The sequence below is a fragment of the Rhipicephalus sanguineus genome, chromosome 9 (assembly GCF_013339695.2).
Source record: "Rhipicephalus sanguineus isolate Rsan-2018 chromosome 9, BIME_Rsan_1.4, whole genome shotgun sequence".
Classification (NCBI taxonomy): domain Eukaryota; kingdom Metazoa; phylum Arthropoda; class Arachnida; order Ixodida; family Ixodidae; genus Rhipicephalus; species Rhipicephalus sanguineus.
In genome coordinates, this window is record NC_051184.2 from 42568548 (window position 1) to 42595747 (window position 27200).

General features: G+C 47.3%; 1 protein-coding gene across 1 annotated transcript in view; it reads right to left on the minus strand.

Moving 5' to 3' along the window:
• Positions 1-27200, minus strand: part of LOC119405057 (ATP-binding cassette sub-family G member 5) — a 105056-nt gene that overhangs the window by 17939 nt on the left and 59917 nt on the right. Inside the window, exons 5-7 of the mRNA XM_037671816.2 lie at positions 26760-26951; positions 13513-13593; positions 5340-5565 (exon numbers count right to left, since the gene is read on the minus strand). Coding sequence (XP_037527744.1) covers positions 5340-5565; positions 13513-13593; positions 26760-26951 — 499 coding nt within the window. The remainder of the gene's footprint in view (positions 1-5339; positions 5566-13512; positions 13594-26759; positions 26952-27200) is intronic.

The following is a 27200-nucleotide window of genomic DNA, read 5'->3' on the forward strand; positions in this document are numbered from 1 at the left end:
TCTTTCTACCGCGTTGCCATGGCAACCACCGCCGGCCTTCGCGATGACGCGGCGTTTGTGCTTGTCACCGTCGCCCGTGCCGTCAGCTCGTCCACGCCGTAGCGTCTGCTTCTAGAGACAGATAGATAGATAAGACAGCGGCGGCATGTGCGCCAGCCTGCGTGTGCTGTAGAATGGACAGTTTTGAACTAGCGACAGCGATCGAAGTACCGTTTATCTGTTATCGTTCGAAGCACGAATTCAATCGGTGGCTGCTTCGCGTGATATTGATACTCACAATGCGTGAGATCTGCCGAATGCTTCCGATCTTCCAAGAAGGGTGGAAAGGTATGAAGTTTTACTGGCATACCGTTTTGAAGTATTCACATGGTACTACGCGTGATAGATGTTGACCTGTCGCAACAATAGAAGCTTACGACTACGCGATTCGATAATTCAGCAGTATTAGGAGTGGAGTTTAGTTTGCGCACAGGTTACTGGCTTTTGTTATTTATCTATTTTACTGACAGCCTTAAAAACAGCGCTAAAGCAGTGTCATATGCTTCCTCACCTAGTGGTAAAAGGAACGGATATCGGGAACACACCTACGCGATACCCTTCTTCTTCTTGCTTTCTGCAACAATACTCGACCTTGACGAGGTGACGGACTTTCTTTAAGCGTTCGCTGACCGTGGCTACATTATAGGCGAGGGGGCGCTAAGTAGCTCCTGTTTATCGACCCATTTCCGCCGACATTCGCCGCTAGGGTGACGAAGAGCAGAAGAAAGTCGGGCAACATTAAAGAAATTACGTACGCTCTGAAATACTTCGAGCTTAATATTTCATCGTGGGCAGCGCATGCGCCCTTGGGCACTCCAATTACGCGCACTCTTGCTTCGTGATAAGAAATTCGTCGTCACGGCAAATGTTTATCGCGCCTGCCCAATCTTGCTGCTTGCGCTCGCTAGGCTACACGTCGTGGCGCTGTTGTCGTAGGGGGAAGCTCAAGCGCACGGTTCCTACCATGAAGTTTCCTGCAATATTTACTAAAGGGAACAGTGGCGCTGCGATCGTTCGGCCTCTATGGGAATGATGGGTAGTACATGGATTTGCCTGGTATTCGTGCTTGCGGCTTCGAAAGAACTTGTGACCTCTTTTGTTGTTGCGTTTTGGCTTTTGTTTCAGATTTAAGAATCATTCGCTGTGAACCTCGTGAGCTGATTTGAATGTGCGAGTCCAGTAAGGTCAAGCTGACGAAGTGGGACCGCTGAACTTTTGTTGAACTGCGTCTCGTGACAGAGTGGCTGCAAGCCACACGGAACCGAAAGAACGATGCTTAGGCAAATTGATCTACTACCTATCATTCCCATGCTGGCTGATGCGTCATGCGTTGCAGTTCCCATAGACACAAGCGCCAGATTTCCCTGATAGTCGTCAGCATGGACGTTGCCTTGTATTCCACAGTGGGCAGGTATCCACTGCAGAGCAATGCGGTGATGGAGGTCACAGGCTTTGTTGCATAGATATTTGATGTCCATGACGAGTTGGTCTTGCGTGCGTGGAGACTTCAGAGACTGCAGCGCCGCTCTTGAATCGGTGAAGATGACCCAAGACTCAGCTGTCTGATCTACAATGTAATTAAAAGCAGCCCGTAGTGCAGCCAGACGCTGCCAAAGCTGGACATGACGCCTCGAGAGAAATCATCAAGATACCTCGAGAAAAGATGCCGCGACAATCGTATCGGCACACGCTTGGCGGCTCCAGCGATCCCTCTGGACAGATGCTAATCACCAGTATGAACCACTTTACAAGATTGACCCATCGTGTAACTTTGATATGCCGCGAGACCTAAACAGGCAAGATGAAACATGCTTGCACCGCATCAGACTGAACGTCTCATACACCAACTACTTCAGGAGCAAGATTAAGCTGTCGGACTCACCAATGTGCGTCCAATGCAACGTCCAAGATGATTTACATCATGTTCTTTGTGAATGCAAGCGATACGCATCAGAGAGACAGTCTCTGAAGGCAGCCTTGCATCTTCAACGGGGATCGTGCTTAGAGTTGCGACATGTTCTGGGCCCATGGCAAAGCAGCACCTGTGCGCTACGTGCCACGAAAGCGCTGTTGAATTTCTTGCGGGCCACGAGCCTGAACCAAACTTTGTAAACTTGTGTGACTGTATGTGTTATGTGGTTATCACTGTATATATCATAATCGTCACCCAGCACCTGGAGTAGCATGTCAGGCGAACAGTCAGGCAAACATCTCCAGCTTCATTAAAATGTTTATCTCTTCCCTGATAGTCGGTTACAACACTCACAGCGGCAAGAGAGTGCTAGCAACTCTCTTTGCGAGAGTAAACGCTTGTCCCATATTTCACTCCCTTTTCAGGAGTGCTGGGAACTCTCTGCTGCACAGAGTAGGCACGCTCTGTCGACAGAGTTCTGGTACTCTGGCTGAACGAGAGTGAACAAGCTCCCTCGGCAGAGTAAAGTCACGCTTTTGAAATGAGGTACATACACTCTCGGCTGGAATTGCGCTACTCCCTTGCAGAGTTTTACAATGCTGGTTGGGCTAGAGTGCATGAACTCCCTCCAAGAGTAGAATCACTCTTGCTGCTAGGACTAACGTTTAAAAAAGAAAAAAAGGAAATCCTTCGTACGTTTTCTACAATGTAACATTGAACCTGCCTGAAATGCCTCAATAAAGCTTACCTCACACATACACAGAACTCACACCCGCACACTCATTCATACACAACACAGCAACACTGAACATATGCACTACTGGCGCTGCACGCAACCATACACCCGGTAACCGGTATATATATCCATGATGTTTTGCCCCCCTTCCAGTGCTGGTGGCAACATCTCTGCTGTGCGCATTTACACAGCAAATATACAAGGAACACGTGTAAATATCTAATGATCTATTGGGATAATGTTGGCACATCGACCTTTTACTATAAAACAGCATAATATTCAACACTGTTTTCATTCGCAAATTCCAAATATCAGCTGGGACTCTATGATATTGGCTCAATGCCGTACAGCCGCTCATGCCCATGTCTGAGAGTTGTAGCCACGCGCTTACAAATACACTTGCGACGATCTTTTACCAGGGCTGGGTGATGAATACTTTAGGACGTTACGATCTGGCGTCCGATCGGACATGCGGTGCCGCGGCAGGCGCGGCACGTACGCCAGAAAAGCAACGCCGGTCAACATAACCACAATGCAAGCGCATCTCTTGCGATTCTCGCACTTTCGCTCAACCTCGGTTGCATTTTATTGTAACAGTGAAAAGCTTTCGACAATAAAATGCGCATTCTTCAACCTTCGTCAGCCACTTGCGCCGAGATCGGTCGCACTCAATATGACCCGTACGACTCCTGCAGCGAAGGTAGGCCTAGCGCACCTGCCGAGTCCGTGTGTACATGCCGTCGGCGCTTCTGGGTTTAAGGATACGCAATTCCGACGTGTAAAAATGAGTGTGCAGTAGAGTTTTAGTATCGGTTAACCTGAATGAACCATTTTTTCTTGCGTACGGTGTTCGTACAAGAAGCGATGGGCATCGTTACGACGCTGCTTTCAGCAAACGCACCCCGGCAGCCACCGAAAGCCGCCGGGCGCACTCGCCGGCACTTCGCAGACACAGACTTGTCAATTAGTACGCCTTGTTGAACTAACATGATGGCATACTTTCTTGCACGTTCAATTTGGTGTTTGGCGATCGGTTATGTATGTAGTTGCATTTATCGATTCAGGTGCAAATCAGTACACTGACACGGGCGCTGTGCGGGTGTATCGTCGATAGCGCGAGAAAATATACACGTTATTGAATGCCATGCGTGGTCGTCAGCTGTTTTGTGTGTTATGAAGACGCGAATTTTATTTGAATAGGAAGATCGCGTCTATCTTCAGTATGCGACCTGTAAAGATGAAGTCGAGCGGTGAGCTCTGTCTTCACTAGTCTTTTTACCGCTAGAGTGCTGCTTAGGGCGTGGCGTAGTGGTAGAGACCTCGGCTGAGAATCTGATGGTGGCAGGTTTGATTCCTCCTGCCGGAGGTTTTCTTTTTTTTTGCTTTTTTCACGGCTCTTTTTTTATTTCAATAATGCTTGAGTGTCTACCTTATTCCAGTGGCAATTAGTTTGTGTCGTAAACTAAGTTGGCGATGCGTTAGGAGTTGCCAATGTTCGAGGCTTCGAAGCATGCCTCTGTTGGCGTTTCAGAAACCAAAGGTTTACGATCACAAACGCTTTATTTTGTTATTACAGAAAGCTATCCTATTAACTTGCACATTAAAGTGACATCTGTGGCGTTTACGCTCGGAGGATTATGGTTAAGAGACAGTTATATATCGCTGTGCGACGTCGGCCAGAAGGTCGCGCTAGTTTGTACTCCGTCTGCTTAGGAGGGAGTTCCCGACCCTGTTCACGCTACGTCGGGGCGGGAGTTCCGTGGATTGGGAACTCTATCTGAGTAGCAGAGAGTTCGCGGTCTCTTTTACTCTGCCTTCAAAGAAAGAGTAAGTTCCGCGGCTAACTCTGCACTACTCCCCCACGGCGTTAAAGAACTCTGGCGAGAGTAATACAGTCGCTCTACCCTCGCAGTACTCCCTCTACATCTGTGAGTGAACCTAACAATAAATGTAAACTTCCGTCGCTGTTCCACAGAGAACTTGCATTGTTGCCTTACCCAATCACGTTCGCTCATTTCCATAACGCCAAGCATCATTCGCGTACTTCAGGTAGGCGATTTTACCATACAGACACATACATGTGTATGTCGCTGATTTTAGGCTGAAAACGTGAACTTTCCAGCAAATTTCAGGAAAGATTCTGACATCTTTGGTCAGCCAAACGTAATATTTTAGGTAGTGATGACGAATCTTTAATTCTTAACATTCGTAGTATATTTACATTAGTAGCGAAAAATTACTGTTAGAACGGAAACAACCTATTACATGACTCTCTTGCGCTGATGAATGGCACCTGCGCCGCAGTTCTAGGAGCGGAGCTTGTATATATTCTTAGGTTTCAACCGACTGTAAAGTCGGATACAACTTAAGAAGTCCGGAGAGGCCCCGCCCAGATGATCGTAGAGCGGCAGCCGATCATCTCCGTGACTACAAAAATAGTCCCGCTCATGCACTCGGCAATCTTCTCCGAAGGCGGAGTCACCGGCCGTCCGGCTCATGACGTCAGTCTGGAGTGCGCGGCCATTGGTGCAGGCTTGTATGCATCCGTCTTTGAGGAGCAAATGCCGCGGACTTCTAAAGTTGTATCAGACTACAGTGTACTATATTATAAAGCTTTATGGTTCCCACACTCGTATCGGCCACGCCGCTCACCCGTAGATGGCCCAGAAGGTCTGCCAGCAGGACGGCTGACCGTAGGCGGTCAGCGGTAGCTTGTACTGCGCGGCGTCGCTCGCGTGGTTCCCGCCCAGCTCGGATGGGGGTCCCGCCTTTCGGTAGCGCGCGCCGTCGTTGCGGAACTTTTCCACCAGAGTCTGGATCTGGCTGCTGGACTCGATGAAGCGCTCACGGGAACGCCGGTCCACAGTAGCCAGGCATACTGTATAGGATTTAGAGATTGTTGCCCTTGTATAACACTTTGTACTGTATGCAATTGAGTTGCAAGTTTATAATCAGAGGCATAGTGTGCAGGTGATCCAGAGTGGACTATAATCGAACATGCATGTTATGCACGCGGAAAGAAGATACACTATCTATCTATCTATCTATCTATCTATCTATCTATCTATCTATCTATCTATCTATCTATCTATCTATCTATCTATCTATCTATCTATCTATCTATCTATCTATCTATCTATCTATCTATCTATCTATCTATCTATCTATCTATCTATCTGTCTGTCTGTCTGTCTGTCTGTCTGTCTGTCTGTCTGTCTGTCTGTCTGTCTGTCTGTCTGTCTGTCTATCTATCTATCTATCTATCTATCTATCTATCTATCTATCTATCTATCTATCTATCTATCTATCTATCTATCTATCTATCTATCTATCTATCTGTCTGTCTGTCTGTCTGTCTGTCTGTCTGTCTGTCTGTCTGTCTGTCTCTATCTATCTATCTATCTATCTATCTATCTATCTATCTATCTATCTATCTATCTATCTATCTATCTATCTATCTATCTATCTATCTATCTATCTATCTATCTATCTATCTATCTATCTATCTATCTATCTATCATCAGTGGTGCTTTTTCCACGACAGTTCTTCGTCTCAGAGTAGTTCTCTCTTTATCATTCCTTAGCAGAGCAGGAACCGACGCCTCCGCGAAGCGTCAAAATGTCCTTGTCCACATTGAACGAAATATAATCTATCAGTGCTGGAAAAACGACTCCAAAGGAGTAATCACTATCCCATACATACAGAAAAACAAAAATTAAGCGGTGAAGAAATGGTTCATTTCGCCACTTCTTTGAATTCATCATGCGCTCCGTTGTGGGGAGACCGGCGGCACATTCGCCATCGACATTTCCAGTTCCTTCCGGATCAGTGAAGAAATCGTTTCAGCAGAGAGCGGGAATTCAGCTAGCAGCGAAAATGATTTCTCTCTAATGCAGCCGGTGGAATTAAGTCGCTGTCTTCGAGGCACCGACGTTACCGAACACGCAACGAGAACAGATTCTTTGTGACGTTCAAAATATTTGTGTTGAAACCTATTCAAGATCTTTCTGACGTCTTACAGCAACAGTAGCATTACGAAATGTCGTGTCGTGTTAACAGCAATAACTTGTAGAAGCGGCGTAATAGAACGTCTACGTGTAAGTTTCGTCAACTCGAAAAAAAAAAATCCCCATTGCTCAAGAACAAATATTACGTTCTGACGAATCGCGCAAGTTCTGACCGAATCCCTCAAGCTATCCACGCGTAGGCAAGCAATCAACTTCGTCGTGAACTAAAATTCTCAATGTTCTTCTCGCTGTTCGTTGGCTGTACAAGTTGAAGTGGGCAAAAAAACCTAAAAAAAAAAACCCCGCCATACTTAGAACTTTTCCCTCTCGTCTTCTGTCGTAACAACTTTTTCATATATTTTTTTTAACAGTACCTGAGCCTTTACCTCTATCAATCACAAAAAAAGTAAATAGCCAAGAGCAGTCTCCAAATAACGTCAGTGTAACGCAACGTGATGGTCGGTACTGTAGAAAGTATATTTTTTTGTGTGTGTCGTCGCCTTCGGCGATTGTGAAAACTCGTGAGCGCGGCCATTGGCAGTTTTCGACGATTTATCGCCCATTCCACGGTGTTTCGTCGCTCTCTCCCCGTTCTACCCACGGTTGGTTCAGTTCCCGTTTCTATTGCTGCGTTCGTTTGCGTCTTTCTTTAGAATTCCATTCCCACGTGTTCTCCTTCGCCTAACCTCCTCCTCCACCACTGCCTTAAACTCCTCCCCGTCATGTAGTTCTGCCCTGAAGCGACAATCTTTTGAAACGAAAACCGTCGCGCCGTTATTTCAGAGAAGGGTGTTACATTTTTTGTTTTTGTTTTTCCCCACAAGCAATCATCGTCACCTGTCGATACTACAGCACCCGAGTGGGCTGTTTATTCAAACCCTGTGTCGAATTCGGTGTGGATTTCTCGATGTAGTTTATTGTACTTCAAAAAGAGGACGGCAAAATAAGTGAAAGAAACAAGACCATGGGTAGTGGGAAAAAAGTCCTCTTGGGAGCGTTCGCGCTGTTTTAGAGGTTTCGAAAGAAGTGTGCCACTACGCATTTCTCAAAATCGATGGCGCGCCGCGAAAAAGGCGATGCTATTGCTAGAATGGCGATTTCAGGGAGACGCCTCTGTGAGACAGACGATGTTGAAAAAAGCTGTCGATGTTTTGCGTATTTGGTCCTGAACTACGCTTACCTCCACGACGCGGCACGTGGACTCCGAGATTGAGCGTCGGCCCGCCGATCTTGAAATCAGCGAATACACGTTCCGCTCGCTTGCCTGTTCCGTAACTGATAACGGGATTGCCGAAAAGAGGGCAAGCTTTTTTTTTTGCTGTCTTCGAAACGACAAACGGTTAAATTATATTCGGTTCACACCCTCACAGGAGCCTTCTCTAGGGATTTGTTTATTTTGCTATGTTGAAGAAATCTTGCAGGACGTATTTTACTATTTATGTTTCTTTTCGTCAGCAACAGCGCTTATCTACTCTCAAATGTCGCACAAACTTGCCCAAATACGCGCTCCTGCAGCATCTTCCAGTCGGCTTCATCTCTTGGCAGACTTACGCAAGTGTTTTCGTTCTGCGATGTGCGAACAGCAGCTTTTAGTACGGCACGCAGTCGAGCCGACACGTGCGCACTTTATCGTAACTGACGTCGAGGGCGCTGTACTCTACAGCAAAAGAAAAGTGTGTACTGATTCGTAATGCTTGTTTGCCAGCAGTCCCTGTGGACACTTACACCAAGAAGAAGACTCGGCCCCTCTTCTACTTCTAGCGCGGAACGCCTACTCCTCGAATGGCCTTCCGGCACGTGTGACTAGAAAGAGTCGAACATTGCTTTTTTCTTTTTCACGTTCTTGCACTTGAAGCCAAGCAGTCTCTTCAATCAAGTGCGAAGGGCGTCTCGTATTGAAAGCACGAGTGACAAAGTAGGACAAGAAAATTCGAAGAGGCACTCGCTATGAATTGGAAGCGCGTGGGATGGAGGTTGACGTGTCCAGTTCCACCGCCTAACCTGGTGAACGAAGCTGGCATTTTGTCTTCGTTTCGTGACTCTGGGTAGAGAGTCGGCCGCCCCGAGTGCCGTCGATGCGAGAATTTCGGCATGACCAGGGCTCTACAATGAAACAGTGTCTCACTCGAATACAATGCAGCTGCGTGGAAGCTACTGGCGGTATAGACCAATCGGAGGGCCAATCCTAGACGCCTTAAGCTCAAGAACTGTTCCTAGTCGGTCTATTGCTTGGATGTCTTAAGCTACCCGCATCGATGGTCTAGTGGTTATGGGGCTTCACTGATAACCTGAGGGTTGTGGGATCGAATCCCCGCAGCATTTAGATGGAGGCAAGATACTAGAGGCCCGTGTGCATAGCTTTATGTGCGCGTTAAAGGGCCCCTCACCAGCCTCTCAATATACAAAAAACGAGCGCATTATTCTCTCCTGGCATTTCTCATCACTCTGGCGCACTTCGTGACGCAAGAACAGTGATTCACGTGACGTCGTTACGGTACATGCTCTCGAATGGTCTATATACGCGAAAGATCAGTTGCGAATTGCCTCTATACACTGTTTTGTCAAGCAGCCGCCCACCCGTTCTTCCTTGTCTCGCGTGACCACCCCGCCACGGTGGTCTAGTGGTTACGGCTCTCGACTGCTGACCCCAAGATCGCGGGATCGAATCCCGGCCGCGGCGGCTGCATTTTCCATAGAGGCAAAAATGTTTGAGGCCCGTGTAGTTTGATTTAGGCGCATGTTAAAGGACCACACGTGGTCGACATTTCCGGAGCCCTCCACTACGGCGTCTCTCGTAATAATATCGTGGTTTTGGGACTAAACCCCAGGTATTATTATCTAGGGAAACACTTCTACTGTCTCGCATGACTATCGTGTGCGATCAACTGATCTCACTTGATTTTTTGTTTCCGACTGCGTAAGCGGAGATAACAGTGTGTAGCCGACAAATGCGAAATGCTGATAGGCTCAACGCTTAGTGCTGGCATTGTATACGTGCTTTTAAGAAATAAGTGGCGAGGAGGAGAGATCACCTGTAGGGAGGGTAGTGAAGGCGAGAAGGATACCACTCCCTTGTCTTAGAACGCGGGGGTGGTTAGGGACCCTTTAAAGAACTCCAGGTGGTCGACATTTCCTAAGCGTTCCACCACGGCGCCCCCCTCGTGATATCGTGGGTTTTGGAACTAAAAACGCAGTAATTGTTATTATGGCTATCCTAAACTAAGCTTTTCCGATTTGTCAGAACGTTTGAGATCAGCCGATCACGAAGCGCCGCTACCTTGCTGTAGGGTAACGTTCCGGCATAATCGATTTTGATACGAAGGTATTTGAAGTGGTCTGGATCACATTGGAAAAATGAACTTCAACAGTAGTCTGTTTAGGAACGTTCTGTACACATCTCGCCTAAACTTTTCTTTGCTCATAGAATTTTTCCTATACAGACAGCATCGGTGCTATTTATACTCGACGTGTCTGCTACTTGGCTGTGTTAGATGTGTCAATACAAATTCTGTAATGATACATTCCATTTTCAAAAAGAAAAAATTAGACTATTTCAAGCAATCTGTACTGCGAGTTGAACACGCGGTGCGCACCTGCAGGCTGATTGCTACACTCGGCTTTTCTATATATATGAATACACTTTGAGGGGAAAAAAGAGCCCATTGACTCTTTTTGGAGAGTTCTGGCTTGCCACGTATATCACTCTCTCTAAAGAGACACGTCAACTCTCTTTGGGGGTCATTATATATATACTCTCTTCTCAGAGTCGTATGACCCACAAGAGAGTTAACGTGCCTCTTTAGAGAGAGTCACATACGTGCCAAGTCAGGACTACTCGAAAGGAGTCACACATACTCTTCTTTCTTTTATTAGAGTGTAGATAAATGTCTACGAGCTGTCACTTGCCCGTTCTGATCTTCACAGCTGTGTCTACTTGGGCTTGTTGGTTCGTCATCTGTAAGAATTTGTAGCGAAAATAACGCGGACACAAAAGAAGACACTCGTTGGTCGTCTCGTGTCTTCTTTTATGTCTGTGTTATGTTGCGCTACGGGTTGTTACCCATTTTGATAGCAGGCCAGTGTCGGAGAAACCTATTTCGCAATGTAAGCATCATCGTTCGTCCGAGCAGAAGACGTCGTAAGCAGTCCTGCTGTCTTTTATAAAAGAGCTACCCTGAATTGGTGTTAGCACGCGAATCGTTGTCGTGATAACTTACATGTATCGCGACTTCCTACAGTGCTTGTGCAATCACGTTCTCTATTATTTTTTTCGCTACGTTGTCTTTCAACCTTCTTGCCTCACCGCAGCCGTTTTTTGTTACTTAGAGACAGTGGCGCAGCCGGGAGGGAGGGGGGGGGGGGAGGGGCACACCGAGCCCGTGCCCCCCCCCCCCCGAAATTTTTTTCCCCCCATGGGATACAGAGCACAAAGTGAGACTCGACCCACTTATCTGCCCAGACCCAATGTCGGACCAAGGAGGTGCCCCCCCCCCCCAACCCGAAAAAAAATTTCTGCCTACGTCACTGCTTAGGGGGGACGGGGGCGTGCGAGGGGGCACCCACGACTAAGTTCCATAGGGGAGGGAGGAGAGCAGGTGAAAATTTGGCGCGTCTCCCCCCCCCCCCCCTGGTGCCGCCCCTGCTCTGTAGCGTAGCAAATCGTACTTTCGGTTCACGTTATCCTCCTCGCCTTTCTACTTTCATTCGTACGTATCACTCTCTACCTCTCCCTCTACAATATATCTTTGTACCAATACACCTTCAGTACACTGAAGAAATGCAGCCTTCTAGCGCCTGACCTGTCAGGTCCACATATTATCGGCCTGCGCACACTGCACAGTTTTTTTCGATAAGGCCAGCGGCACTAACCGTCAGCCATCCAGTTGCGATCGAAAGTGCTGGGAATTGGATTGCCGCGTAGCGGCGCTCCCTTCGATGCGGCGGGAGTGGCCTCTGGCGATGGCTTCACGTCTCGCTTAGCTAAGCGTTTGTCCTCGGGCTTCTGAAATGGGGCTCGAAAATTTCTCCGCTGGCGGAACTGCGCTAGAGACCTTCTAGTGCGAGACGTTTTGTAAATCTCATTGCGTAGTCCCTTCCTCTCTCTCTCTCTCTGGCTTTTTTCTGCCAGCACTGCAGTCTAGGTCTGTCTCATTCCTATCGCGTTTTTATAGTTTCGTTATCTAGACGGGCCGACACTCCACGTGGAAGCTATTATATATTTTACTGTCGTTGCCTGCAGTAGTTTCGAATGGAAACGCTAGACGTTTTGAAGAGTAGGCGCGAAGTTATATGCTTTACAATCTAATACGTATGTGTCCGACTGGATTGGAGGCGTTCGCTGAAAAGTGTGCTGAGGCCGCCGATGTGTGAGCTAGCGTTTTAAAACGCCATCGGTCTTTTTCGCGCCGAGTCAGCTCTGAAGTTATTCGGTGTACGACCGCGAGTGAAGTAAGTCCGGTTGATCAGTAATTCAGAGAGAGGCGAATAATGAGACGGCTGGGAGCGTCGTTGGAGTAATTCTTCGGACCTGTTCGGGTCAATGTTCCGAGTTCGTCTTTTCAATTTTAACACTACTTCAAGTCGCTCAATTCATTTCGCAGTAAATGACCTTCAATGTCGTGTTTACTCTGCCGCAGCTCTCCGGCGTCTGTCGGGTATCGTTGATTTTGACATCGGGTCATGGCACCACGTTCAGTGCGTTTAAGATGCTGTTTTTTTTTAAGGCGAAAGCCTTAGATGTCTCGTCAGACGCGAGAATTGACCGTCGGCGTCCGGCGGCGTCAGCGCCAAAACGAGTGATGCACATAGCGACGTGATGGCATCGCCAAGTGACGTCATCATGACGTCACGGATAGCCAGATATCGTGACGTCTTCATGACGCATTGTGACGTGACATCACGTGACGTCAAGGGTTGCGGTAGTTTTAGTTGTTGTAGTAGTCGTAGTATCAGTAGTAGTTGTAGTAGTCGTCGTTGTTCAAAAGCGACTTGCCAATGCATGTGACCATGCGTCCCCAGCTTTATCGCAGCTGTGGCAGCGGCGGTGGATCTCCATCCGCGCGACTTAGCGTGAAGGTAATCGTCGGGGCGTGTGCCAAGGCTTTGCGAGTCAAACAGCTTACAGCTTGTGCCTTCATTCTGGCAGTGTCCTCGCGCGCTTGCCGTGTAATGTCATGTTTCGGAGCGCGCACCGAAGCGAGAGATAACGCGAAGCGTTTTCTCACCTCTACCCGCGTTTTTGTCCACGCTAGTGCCGTCGCACTGAGTTCGATACTTGGGGTATTTGGTTCGTTTCCCTGATGAAATGACGGTAGCACAACACAAGAATAACAAGGAGTTCCCCGGCAACCGAAACGAAGTCGCAGTAATCACTCTGGAGGCTGTCACTGTTGACAATATTTTGACGCTTGCGTTGTGTCACTTCCATTTCCACGTAGTTCCATGGTTTGCATTAAGTGACAAAGGCTCTGTATTGGCGATTGCGCAATTGGTTTGTGTTGACCTTTTTCATTATCTTTCTTTCAGTAAATTAATGTTTTGAGTACGTGCTTGTGGTGTCCAATCTCTGTCGCTGTTGCTCTGTGTTTGCCTTCATTTTGTCATGGCCTGAGTGTTGTTCGTTCTTATATCAGTGCGCGCATTACAACGCGCTAGTTAATTTAGTTAGCGAATGTTTAGTGAAGTTTATGTGGAGCGTAATAACTTTATATAGACTCTGATTAAGGTCGTTCTTTATTAAATTGCTGCCGTTATTAACGATCTGCCTTTTGGAGAAAGTCTGTGGCTGTCTGAGTACGCAGGGGCGTATGATACTCACGGTAGTACATGAGCGGGTTCTCCAGTTCTGGACAGGGAAAGCCGATGTTGCGGAAGTACTCCAGCATTGTCCGAGTGTAACCTGCGGAGACGAAGGAGGAGGCCACAATTGAAATTATGAATCTTCATACGATCATTAACGTAAATATTATGGGTTCATGACCAAAAGAAGTCACCACTTGCGTGGCCCAGCTTCCCGCAGTAAATTCCGCCACCTCTGTATGATCCATAAGCTCAATTACCCCTTGGCCTTGATTACCCTTCTCAGAAAGTATTTGCGACTAACTAACTTTTCACGTACCTCTAATAGATTATGTATACTTGAAGTTCGTGTTGCGTCGTACGTGCTGATGCTTATTTCAACTCCTCTGACCGAAGTGCAGCTAACGCTAACGTGTGGAATCACCGTCGTATCTCCATCCCTGCGCTATAGAACGCGACACGTTGCAGACAAAGTAGTAGTGACCTACTACTCTTGCCTTTGTCTGTGGTGCTTTTTGGGCACTGATAGTATCCGAGTAAACAAATCGTTATCATAGCCGTACAGATGTTTCAAGGCTTCGCTTCTCACTGCATCGCGTCATATATGTCATGGAAATGATTAACCGATGCGAGAATTCGTATGGGAACACTCATTAAAGTAGGGCGCGGGACAAGGGTGAGGATTGGGTGCTGACATTGTCATGGAACACAGGCCTCCAAACTGAGCGCAGTACCGTCTCTACGTAAGGCGTGGTACGCGGGCTCCTATAGAGTGGGCCTTTTTGTTCCATTTTTTTTTCTTTCTTTGTTCATCTTCGTAGTCTATTGAGTGTTTACTGTGGATGTGGAATAAACATCACAAGGAAGGTGTACGCAGTTATAAGCGCCTGTGTTCCTACGATAGTGAACTAGACCCACTGCAGCATTTTGGGCGGTGTATTGTGCGTTTTCGTCTTTGTGCTTTCCGTTCTGCGCACGACGAGCTGGTTTTCCAAATATCCCTAAATAGTCCAACGCAGCGTCGTAGCATTCTTCTTAAAGTATACCTTCCCGTCCGGCCGTAAGTTGAATTTCGGCACACATTCCAATTTTGCCAGAAGCTTACAGAAACCACAAGTTGCATTGTTGCGTGTATTTCCTTTCATAACTTTCAACTTTTAGACGTCCTTTAAGCATATATGAAAGGATCGATTAGCTTTTCCAAATATTTGCACTACTACCTGCCGCGTCGAGCAAATGGAAGAGAAAACCAGAATGGCTCCTAGATTGGCCGCCTTTTGATCGTCCTCAATATCACGCCCCCTGAGCGGAAGCTTGCAGGTTTAGTAGAGAATAATGTGCAGAGCGGTCCTTCCTTCCTTGTGAAACACCGCGTGCCTTCTGTAGCTAATGATTAGCTTATACGAACTTCCCTAACCTCTCCCGCGCTGCGCGGATTTCGTGAGTCGGTGTGTAAAACTCGGCGTGGTAATTACCTAGTCCCGCGCAATTATTATCGCACCTTCTTTTCCGTCATTGTACCCACCGCGTGTCTCTCAAAACAAGAACGTCTTCTTCTTTACCTGGGGTGTGGTAGAACACCTCCAGTATCTTCCTTGGCGTCGTTACTTCCCACCGTACTTAATCGGCGCGGGTGTGTTTTAATGCTCCGCCGGCGTGATTCGTTGACGAGCACTCGCGAGTGCGATACCGTAACAGCCACGATGTATAGCGTCACGAGCGCGCACACATTGCGCAGTTGTCCGACTATAATCGGCGCTAATGACAAGACGGGACGACATCTCCTTGAGAAAGAATCGTTAAGAACATTCACGGCGCCCACACTTTCGCGGAAAAACTCATCCACCCGTTGTGCGCACTTCAGCAGCTGTTGTAGCACCAACCCTTTCCTAATGCACGCACAGTCACGTAACAACGGCAGTACAGTACTAGCGCGCTGTACATTGCGTAATCGGAACATTTCGTCGGAAAGTTTCCAATGCTCCAAGTAATCCCTGGCTGTCGCTACAGTCTTTGTGCGTGCGTCAACGCGAGAGTCCTGCTTGCGAAACGTTGTTTATGTTCGGTCAGCGCACTTGAGACGAGGTCAGTGTGTGTTCCAAGCGCGTCTGTCGAGACTCCTGCAAGCGCCCGTCGACCGGAATATAAGGAAAATGTAGGGAGGGTGGCGCAAGGTTCTTGCGTGCCTTCGCAACGCCCTAATTTACTTGTTTATTAGTTTACGGGTAGAAAACAAGAACGAAACAAGTCAGCCAGGTGGACTTGTAGCTAGGAGGGACAAGCGAGGCGGATAGACGGGGGGACACAACGCCACCACATGTTTTAATTATTCCTGCCGCCTCCACCTTACGACGCGGCGCCTTGTTTGCCTTATGAGCTGCAGAAATCCTCAAACCACCACTGAAGTGTTCAATCTTAAAAAGAAAAAGTCACGAGTCATCTCGGTCCGATTACACTATAGATGGCAGTATCTACAATAGGAGTGTCTTGTTTTCTTTTTCTCACTCAGTAAATGCAAAACAAGGAATATCTGGCCACAAGTCCGGCCAGCTATCCTAAGGCTATAATTGTGAAGGAGCTGCAAGAACCTAAGAATAAAGAAACGGAATATTGAATTTTAAACTGCTGCAAAAGTTCTTGCCTAACCTAACCTCCGGTGACTGAGCGCCAGTAAGCTCTGTCAGCCAGACAGAATGCTGGGCTAGCCTGGCTTATACAGTCGGCAGAAATATTTCCGCCCCCGAGTATGAGGCGTTGACCTTGTTAACAAGGTTGTCACAGAGAGAGCGAGAGGGAAAGGTAGAGGAAAGACAGGGAGGTTAGCCAAGAAGAATTCTGGTTGGCTACCCTGTACTGGGGAAAGGGAAAGTGGGTGTGAAAGAATGTAAGATGAGAAGAGAGTCTGTAACGACACTACAAAATAGTGATGCAGAACTATCGGTAAATTGACTATCGATAGCATCGATAGTTCTTTTTTAAAACTATCGTTAGTGTAAACAAACTATCGATAGTACTACTATCGACAAACTATCCATAGTGCAATTGGTAGTACCATCGTTAATATTACTAGCGATATTACTGCCACGCGTGTTTATTGCTTTGTTTTGGTGTATTAAGGTTTCACCCACTCACAATGTCGCCTTTAGTCTCCTGCACCACGACAATCATGTATTGTCAAACAAACAAACAAACAAACAAATAAAAAAATTACACCATCTCCCGCTAAAGGGGATCATGAGGCGATGCGAAGCCGGAGCACTTGCACGATCGCGTTCCGTTGGCGTTCGTTGGGCATGCTACCGACCTCGCGTCGTGGAACGCGAAGAGGGACGCTACGCGCGTCGTATCTTCCATCTAGCCTGGCCGTTAATTCTCACAGGGCGAGCAGGGAACGCGGTCGACAGGCGGGCGACAGGGGGGCAGCGTGGGAGACGAGAGAGAAGCGGAGGGGACGCGCATACGCTCGAGCTCATCGCGGCGTTGCGCAGGAGAGAATTTCGGCATGTCTAGCCCGCGTTTCAGAGGAAGAGTGGAAAGGGGAAGGGGAGAGGGGAGAGGGAAAGTGGAGAGGGGAGAGGGTGAGTGGAGAGGTGGTGTGTGGAGAGGGTATGCGCATGCGCAGTAAGGGTGGTCACGCCGCACACCACCACCACCGGATTGAGCTCCGCCTTAAAGGGCCCCTCACCAGGCCACATAGCAAATTTTAGTCAGACGCTGGAAGTTGTTGTGTGCCGAATGAAGAGCAGTATGCCGCAAGAATTTTTCAAATCGGTTCATTACGAGCTGAGAAAAACGATAATTTGTAGCGGCGCGAAACCATGATGCGAGGAGGCGAGTTTCGAACCCTTGCCACTCGCCCCGTGTAGCCTTCGCAAGCCAAATCCCTTCCCTGCCCTCTTCACTTGACACATACGCATGAACACGTCATGTGCATGCATGGTCACGTGCGCATGACGTGCCCGAGCCAGCCGGAGCACGCGAGCGGCGTTGCACGGCCGCTACCTTATTTTTTTTTTATGTAGCGGCCGTGGGCGTTTTGTCGGCGTTCTCTGTGGTGTACTGCCTGTCTCTGTGGGACGGGCATGAAAGTTGAGACATTTGTACGGGCACGAGAGTGGCGGTATCATGAGCCAGTGCCGCATTAACGTTTCCTTGGACGCCGTAGAATAAACGAGCATAATGAGTGCTCGAACGCGCTAGAACATTACTTTCGTTTCCAGGGCTGGCGTCTGCTCGATGCGCTCACCGCGGGGACACGAACGCATGGGAAAGGGAGGCACATTAGCCCCGCATCTCGCTGCAATTCACGAAAAAAAAATGAAAAAGACGCTTACATTCCCTTTGTGTGTCTCGTTATTTCTCTCAAGTTTTATTAATCTATTCAAGCAACAAATTACACAAACTACACATGTCGTGTGAAATAATTATCGCAGCGCCACGTGCTACTGTTGGCGACGTCAGAGCACAGTCTACGTAGAGGAGCGACGTCACAGCACTACCATCTACGATGGGCCATTTTCTCATGTACGTCATCCCCTCATTCTCTAAAGCGCGCGCCCGCGAGAGGAAGGGCAAGCAGCGTTCACCTTGAAATTTGACCCATTTCTGCGGCGCGTAGCGTCGCAAATTTTGGCAGACGTGATCGTGGACGCCCAGTGTATGCATTGCGCTCGTTAGCTCAAAATTGTCAAGCCTGGTGAGGGGCCCTTTAAGATACTTCGCATCTGGGTCATTCCAAGTGAAACGTCCCAGCACAAAATTCGACCATCAGCGATTCTATTGAAAAAAAAATTGAGCTGATAGGTAACTGTACGAGAGTGATTTTACTAAAGTATTTTCGTCCAAAAAAATTATGTGGTCACGTGACCGCCCTTCGAATATGCCGGCAAAAACGAAAAGTTAGGTGGGAATAAATTATGCGTATTCAACCTTGAAATTGGGTACAATGGCACAATGGGTTTTAAAGTATTCTGTTGTCATTGTACTTTCACGTGACGTCACAAGTAAAACCATACATTCATTTTGCGGCCGAAGTAGGCTTAGCAAAGAAGCAAGAAAAAATGCAAATTCAGACAATTTTTGTAAAAAAGGCGGCGACGTTTCAGCAACAAAATGTTTTTTGCTCGTTTACCAATACACATAATATGTGGTAAAAATATTTTCAACTTATGTAAACCAATGTTTATTGAGAAAAATGCTTCCAAAGTTGACAAAAAATGACTTTTGGGGGAGGTTCAATCGCAAATTAAGCCTTGAGGCCCTCGCGCTAAAAATACACAAGATAGTTCATTATATGCTCCCATGTCTTGTCTATTGATGTGGAAAATTTTATTCCTGTAAATTTTGTTTAAAGCGAAAAAATAATTTTTGATGTGCACAACCCACGTCACTGGTACGCAGTACCAATGTCTGTCTTTGCTGTAGAACGCGTGCTTGTTCTTGGTGATTTTTCGGCCTTGTCTGAGGGCCACGTCAGTTGCTCAAGCCAATTCTGGCAGTGTTCCTTCGCATCAGTGTATATATATCGGAACCAGCTTACTTTTTTCCCTTCATAACTGGCCTTCTTGGCATTAGGAAAAGTCAGGCTGACGAACACAGCATGGGCATGAGAGTTTGGCAATAGCATCTATTTGCTGAATCTGCTTCATTTTATCTGCCGCAGATTCCTGAATCACATGGTTCCTTGTTCTCGGGTGGTTGATACTAGCAGAAAAACAGTGCTTCATGGTTTACGAACACAAAAAAAGGAAATTTTGGCTTCCGAAACGTAAATTTCTTGTCTTTCAGGTCTTTTGCTTCCTGATGTGTTGTCCTCTGTTCGCAGTTTTGACACCTTAATCGTTAATATCAAAGTACGCTACTTTGTCTTTCACACTAGCTTTCTCACTGGAATTTCATGAGTTTTGGAGAAGGATGTAAGACCAACGTGAAGTGTAGAAAGAGTGGACGGTTTGAAGTGGTGCAGTTGTCGGGTCCCTTTGACAGCGATCACCATGGCGAATCTCGGAGCGAGCTTGGTTCTTTTTTCTTCAATTGTGGAATGTGGCACCCAAATTGCTGTAATTCCCTTTACCTTGCTTTTGGCCAAAACAAACAAATCGTGTGGTGTCTGAATCTGACCACCATATGGCCTCTGTAGACTTGCCTTTGCTGCCAGACGTTTTATTGTGCCGCCGACACCATCACATGCGCTTTTGCCATGTGAAGTGGCAAAGAAGTTCCACTCTGCTGACAGGTTGTGGTCCTCCTCATGGTAGCAAAGGTTCAAAAAGTTCTTTTTGTTTTTATATTGAGAGGAAGCTCCATCAGAAAAATAATGGATCTTTTTCACTTGTGGCAGATCTTGTTTCACTATCTCCAGTACTGCGCTCTGAAATGCGTGTACTGCGACTGTGTCATGCTCCGGACAGTCTGAAATAATGGCAAAACATCTCACAGAAACATCTCTACGGGTGCTTTGCTGTTCAATAAAATAGACAACTACAGGGTGCACTGTGGCCTGTGTGTTAACCCAGTGGTATGACTGAGGCGCGTCCTGAATTATAAAACTGTAATTCTCGGCGAAATCCATCACCACGACAGCTTCTTGAGGACTTAAGCTTGACTTAATTTCTCGGAAGTACCTTTACTGCTGCTTGCTAACGAAATGATGGGTCTTCAGTTGATTCAACATGTCTACAAATCTTTCAAAAAATTCTTCTTGTGTGAGGACAATGGTTTCGAGTGAGCAACGAACTCCGCTTATCCATTGCTGGACATGTATGTTGTCTCTGCTCTCGACAATACGGGCGAGACTTTGCTGAAGCAGAGTCACTGCAGAAGTTGTACCGGGGCAGGATGCGCACTTGCTAAACATACAGTCTTCATTATTAAGTCCGCATACCTATGTAGCCAAGAGCTCATCAGTCGTCTCTTTGAGGCCACTGGCATGAAGCATTAATTTAAAGTTTTGGTGACTCATGCACACGCACACTGTGTGCATACCACTCCCACCAGCCAGGACACAGTGGCGAGGACGCAGAGAGGCGGATGTCGAGAACCCGCACTTTAAATTGTACGTCCTTTTCCATTCTTCATGCATCTCTTTGAGATTCATCAAAATTAGACGCTTCTGTTTGCCATGCAACGTGTCCTTTTTCCCTGGTAAGCAATATGTCACCGAATCATCCTCATAGAATTCCCTGATTGATGATTTTATTTCTTCGCTGATTGAGCGGCCATGTTTTTTTTCTCGTGTACCGAGAATCCCATCGCGAGCCTTGATCTTCAAGGCTTCGCGAACTTGTCTTTCCGATGCGCCGAGGAACTCCATGGTTTTTTCACGAGACCAAGACTGGGGGGCCAAAGTAAGGTACTGAAGCTTTTTTTCTCGGCTTTGTTCTCGCGAAAACTTCTCTTTGAGGTCTTGCATCAAGGTCACGTAATCACTGAAAACAAGGCCATGGTCCTCGTGCCTGTCACAGGTAGATGACTGACCAATTTCTGGCAATAGGCGTCCTCTTTGTAATTTCTGGCCAGGTTCCCTCTCCACGCTTCCGTCGCCCATGCTGCACCAGTTTCTTTTGCTACCAGTAGCTACGTCTAAGGACTCTTCTTCTGTTTCAGCAGCTGACCGTGCAGGCGCGCCTTCACTTCGTGTGGACAGTGCAGCGAATTCTTGTTCAGTGTGCTCATCCTTTTGAGCAATATATAACTTACGCCTGCATGCTTCACAAATTCGACTTCCCGGAACAAGGTCAAGGGAAGGATGGGCATCAGCAAGGGCTATTGTGATGACTGTCGACCCGTGACAGTGCTTTGTATGTCGAAAAAATGGGTCCGAACACAGCTTTGAAGCGACTTTCGAAGCGTATCGGCGAAGATAAAGTTCCTTGTGGTGTTCACAAATCGTCGCGCCTTCATGCAAACTAAGCTTCGAGCGCAGTAGGAGAAGACGCTGATCTGTGTCACTCAAGGTGCTAACAGTTGTCAGTTGCCGCCGCCTGCAGTAGTACGTCTTGTGGCAGTTTCTTGGCCCGAAAGTGCATGGCTGAAGTTCGTTTCCTGAAAAACGGTTCCAAGCGTGTGTCTCAATATCTAGCAATAACCGTATTTGACTCCAATTTGATTCTCTAGGTACCCGCATGAAATATACCACACTGTAAACATACACCACACTGTAAATGAAAATGTAAGCAAACATTAGTAACCTCGCAAATTCTGCCTACTCTTCATACATAGGATGCATCTTTCAGGATGATGCAAAATATGAAGAACACAGCCAATTGTGATTCATACAAGCAATCTTGCTAAATTGTGGTGCCCCTATAAATTACTAGTTAATTCTAGGATCAGTTTCTTACCTTTAAATTCCGAGGGTGGAGATTCAGGGAGGCATTGTACAGGAGTTTGGATTTCGCCATCCATTCTCAAGTTGTCGCACCAAGTCCTGTCCGCTACTACAGCATATTGGGCATCTGTAAGCTCGAACTCTGCTTACAATAATATTAGCAGCCCGACGAATACCTCGCCTGCTGTCTTCTCTGACTATCGACTCACCAGTTGCAGAAAATTCGCTGAACTGCCAAATGCGAAAACAGACGTGTAATCGGAAAAAAACAAAAAGGCACCCAAAATGAGGACAAGGCATTTTTTTTCTCTACAACCCAAAAGCGAATGAAAAATGTCTTGCAATTTTCAAATTAAGTTTACATACTTGCTGCCGTCTGCTTTTCAGCAGACTACGAGAAACGTAGCAGATGAGCAGACGACGAGGAGACTGGCAGCTGCGTGTGTACACAGTTTGCCAATGCCTACCAGTGACGTTGGTTGTGCACATCAAAAATTATTTTTTCGCTTTAAACAAAATTTACAGGAATAAAATTTTCCACATCAACAGACAAGACATGGGAGCATATAATGAACTATCTTGTGTATTTTTAGCGCGAGGGCCTCAAGGCTTAATTTGCGATTGAACCTCCCCCAAAAGTCATTTTTTGTCAACTTTGGAAGCATTTTTCTCAATAAACATTGGTTTACATAAGTTGAAAATATTTTTAGCACATATTATATGTATTGGTAAACGAGCAAAAAAAATTTTGTTGCTGAAACGTCGCCGCCTTTTTTACAAAAATTGTCTGAATTTGCATTTTTTCTTGCTTCTTTGCTAAGCCTATTTAGGCCGCAAAATGAATGTATGGTTTTACTTGTGACGTCACGTGAAAGTACAATGACAACAGAATACTTTAAAACCCATTGTGCCATTGTACCCAATTTCAAGGTTGAATACGCATAATTTATTCCCACCTAACTTTTCGTTTTTGCCGGCATATTCGAAGGGCGGTCACGTGACCGCATTATTTTTTGGACGAAAATACTTCAGTAAAATCACTCTCGTACAGTTACCTATCAGCTCAATTTTTTTCAATAGAATCGCTGATGGTCGAATTTTGTGCTGGGACGTTTCACTTGGAATGACCCATCTAATAAATAAATAAATAAACTACTAGCAACGTTTGACGCAGACTGCGCCGTAATGCTTGGGAAGCTTTACCATTGTTTAAGATCATTCTGTCAAGATTACGCGTCGGACGCAAATAGTGAAGCTTATTCGAGAGCTTACGCGAGCACCAGCGACAACGCTGGAAGGTTCCATGACTGATGTATAAAAGACGACGCGTCCCACCGATGATCAGATTACTCGAAGGCCGACGACTGTTCTCGCCGCTATCAGTGCGCAGCGTATATCGCTTGTATTTTGGGTTTTGATTTTCTGGACACAAGTTCGCCCAAATAAAGAGCTCTGTATTTCGAAGTCTTGCTGCATTTTTCATCGTCACAACCACGTGCCAATACGATCGATAGTGGTGTGAATAATGATGCTGTTGCTGGCCGGCCATATTGCCAAAATATTTGCGATAGCCTACTATCAGCTTCGCTTAATTTATGAGCATTTTATGGCGAGAGAAATAAATTATTTCCGCAGTGAAAATGGCGGAATATGTTCATTAATAAATTAATATCCAAAAGCAACCAGTTACATGTTACAATTAAGAAACGTAGTTCTTGATATTTTTTTATTTTGAAATCATAAAATGCAATATAAACTTGAAGCCACGCAGTTCCACCACATGTAAATGCTTCCTTTCAGCTAGATCATAATACTTTATGAACTTTATGATCATGTGTCAGCTAAGCACTCTGGTGAAGAACACAAGCATGTCAACTTTCTTGCCCTTCAGACTGCTCCTCCGGCTGCACTATGTACCACGCGCGCGGGAAACCAAGTTTATTCTGCAATGAGTTCGCGCTGTCGATTTTGTACTGTCGATAGTACCATCGAATTTACTATCGATAGCGCTATCGATAGTATTTTTTACTATCGATAGTTCGATAGTGACTCAGCTATCGATAGTATCGATAGTACCATCGATAGTTCTGCATCACTACTACAAAGTCATGAAAATAGCACTGTCTAAAAGCATTGTCTGAGACCAGTCATAACTTGTCTTTCAGTCCGGTTTGCCGAAGAAACCGCAGCAACGCCCTCATAGCCGCTCGCGCTGAAGACCGGGTGGGCCAGTGCCCTAGGATTTCGTCCTCTGTGAGAGGGCGGTTGTCTTGCTGGGCCAATGCGGCTTAGGGGGCTGCTCTTTGGGTGTCAAAACGGGTGCACTCGCAGAGAAGGTGCGTGATTGTTTCCCTGCACCAGCAGTGCTCACACAGTGGGGTATCAGCCATTCTAATGGTGAATGAATGCGCATCGGAGAATGCCACTCCAAGCCAGATGATGATGAAATGAACTTTATTTAGTCCTGGAGAACCCCGATAAGACAACCCCCAAAGGGGGTCCGCCCCAGTTGCTGGCCGGGCCCACGCCGTTACTGAAAGATCCTGGCCCTCCGCCCGTTCACAGGCCTCCTGGACTGCCGAAAGCTGGGCTGAGAGCTCGCGGCTTTTAAGAGCCCTCTCCCAGTCCTCTTCTGTGCTGAACTTCGCGCTAAGTAACGCCGGGTACTGCCAGAGCATATGAGCGAGTGTGCAATTATCCGCCCCACAGATAGGGCATCCTGGATGTATGCCTTCAGCAAAGTGACTAACGTGCTGCGAGACGGTAAGGAACCTGGCTGCAGCATCCGGAGAGCCGACGACTGCGGCCTAGTAAGCTTGGAATGCGGGAGGGAGTATCGCTGCCTTGGCAGTTGATAGTGCGACTTAACTTCGTTGAAGGAGCCAAGTGGATCCCTGAAGCGAACCCGCCCGGATCGCTGCGGCACGTGATTTCTCGCGCACGGTTATGGGCAAGTTCGTTGACGTTGGGAACTGTTGGATGAACCCCTGAGCCAATGTGGGCCGGGAACCAGGTAATTGTGTGAAAGTCTACTCCAGAGACGGACGAGCAGGGTGGAATCACGTCGTGATAAGTTGTATGGGACCTGTAATTGAATATCTGGGTCTAAGGTATGTAGGCGTGGACTTGTAAACATCGGTGAATTCCACCGGTCCAGCGTTAAATGACGAGCCATTCCAAGAAGGCGTTTTGCTGCGTCAGATATTGATAGCGGGACGGCGCCACTGCTGACGCCATCGAAGGTTGAAAAACACTGCATCATGAAGAAACGCAACCGACAGTCCTTAAACAGTCGCCCGCGGGCATGTGCCCGAATATACTGCTCGGGACACTGATTCTACACGTGTAATGCAATCGGTATGCGCTTGTCAAATGGGTATATCAACAAGGGGCAAACATGGTACAGAAGACATCGAAAAGTCGGAAACGGAACCATCCGTGTGAATCTGGAGAATGAAATACGAAATAATTGCTACAGAAGTTTGCTCTGCGGCATCAACATACTTTACACAAAATTGTGCGGCTGTATTTCCTCCATAAAGTCCAGCAGGAAACTATGATGTCGAGTGCGTATCCACCGCTGTAAGTCAGGCGGCTTGGTGTGCTGAAGCCCCGCAAGCCGCAGGTGGCGTCGACGAGCCGCTTGTAGTCCAGAGCGTGTCCTTAAAAGGCGGTTCAGGCCTGCTTCCCGCACTGGCGCAGGACAAAACGGGCAGCTCGAAGTTGTTTCGGCGTACCCCCACTTCGCGCGGATTGAAAGCGTCCCAGCCGCACCCACGCGAACTCTTTGGAGCGATACCGCTTCTTGATGAGTGAGTCCTCTCGAGAGGTCATGACCACGCGGAGGTATGAGAGCTCGCGTAGAGCGCCGAAGATTTTCTTTGTGAATGTCTACAGTGTCAGAAGGTGGCAGCAGGAGCAGAGGTAAGGGGTATACGACTGTTACAGGATGGCAAGCGGCGTCTTCCGCGGCATGGACCGGAAAACTAGATCGGCGAATTCTAACTAACTGAGCACGGATAAGCTTCAGCACAACGGTGAAATTGCATTGCTACACCTACAGAATGGTCAACGCGACGGAGTGCGCGCTTATCTCCGTCGTCTATGACATCCAACCTGCTTGAAAGGCTCGGGGTTCGAGGTTCGAGTCGCTGTATATATCGGAGCTTCAGGGTTCGATACCCAGCGCACTTGGAAGGTTCAGGGTCAGGTCGAGGGTCCCATGCGTCGCTAATTTTGGAAGGTTCGAAGTTTGAATTCGTGTATACTTCGGAGGTCAAACGTTTGGTATCGTACATGCTGGGAAGGTCGAGAATTCGGGCCCCGACTTACTTAGGAAGTTGTTGGTTCTATATGTTTCGCAATATGTTTCCCATGTATTTCCTATGGAGCCCTCAGTGTTCCTATGAGAAAGGCGTTGCCTGCCTCAGCGGCAGGTACAGTGGTTACAGTGCTCGGATGGTGACCTGAAGGTCTCGAGTTCTATCTCTGCCGCGACGGTCCGATTTCTATGGAGGCGAAATACTATAGGGTCCTGTGCTGTGCGATATCAGTGCACGTTAAAGACCACCGGAGGGTCCGAATTTCCGGAGCCTCTCACTACGGCGTGCCTCATATTCATATTGTGGTTTTGGCACGTAAAACACCAGATAATATTATTATGAGAAAGGTTTTACGTTACAAACAGGCCGACAGACCGACAGGTTTAGTGGGAAAGTACCTTAAGAATGATGATGCATTAAAACACCCGCAGGCGGAAGTACTTGCTGGTGCCGAGAAAGTGGAACGTTGACGAGGTTGTGGCACTCCCCTAACACGCGTGGTAAGGAAGTGGCCCTTTGTACGGACTACGCTATTAGTTGAGGAATAGGGGAAACGGTCTATTTGAGGACAGACGCACGTGCAGGCCGCGTCATTGCTTTTTCTGCGTAACTCACCGGTATAGACCATCTCGCCGAGGCATAGGTAGGCGGCGCGGTCCAGGAACGGGAAGATGTCCGAGCGCGGCTTGGACATGGTCAGCAGCACGAGTCGGTTGTATTTCTTGGCGTGGTTGGCCAGGATCGAGACGACGAAGTACGTGTTCAGCGGGTCCAGCTCGGCCGTCGGCTCGTCCAGTACCACGAGAACTGCGAGGTCAGGGAACCGTGTTCGGCAATTGGGGGTTATTCACCATCGCTACAGCGCAATATACAATGACATAGGGAAGATATGTCTTCAAGAAATCGTTAGCTCATAAGAAACACACAGACGACAAAAGGAAGGACACAACACGTAGCGCACGTGTTGAATCCCTCCTTTTAAGTGCTTAGCACTTTTAGGGGCCTGTATTGTCGTCCATCCGTAGATCTCATGTGGCGGGATCACGCTCGAAATCA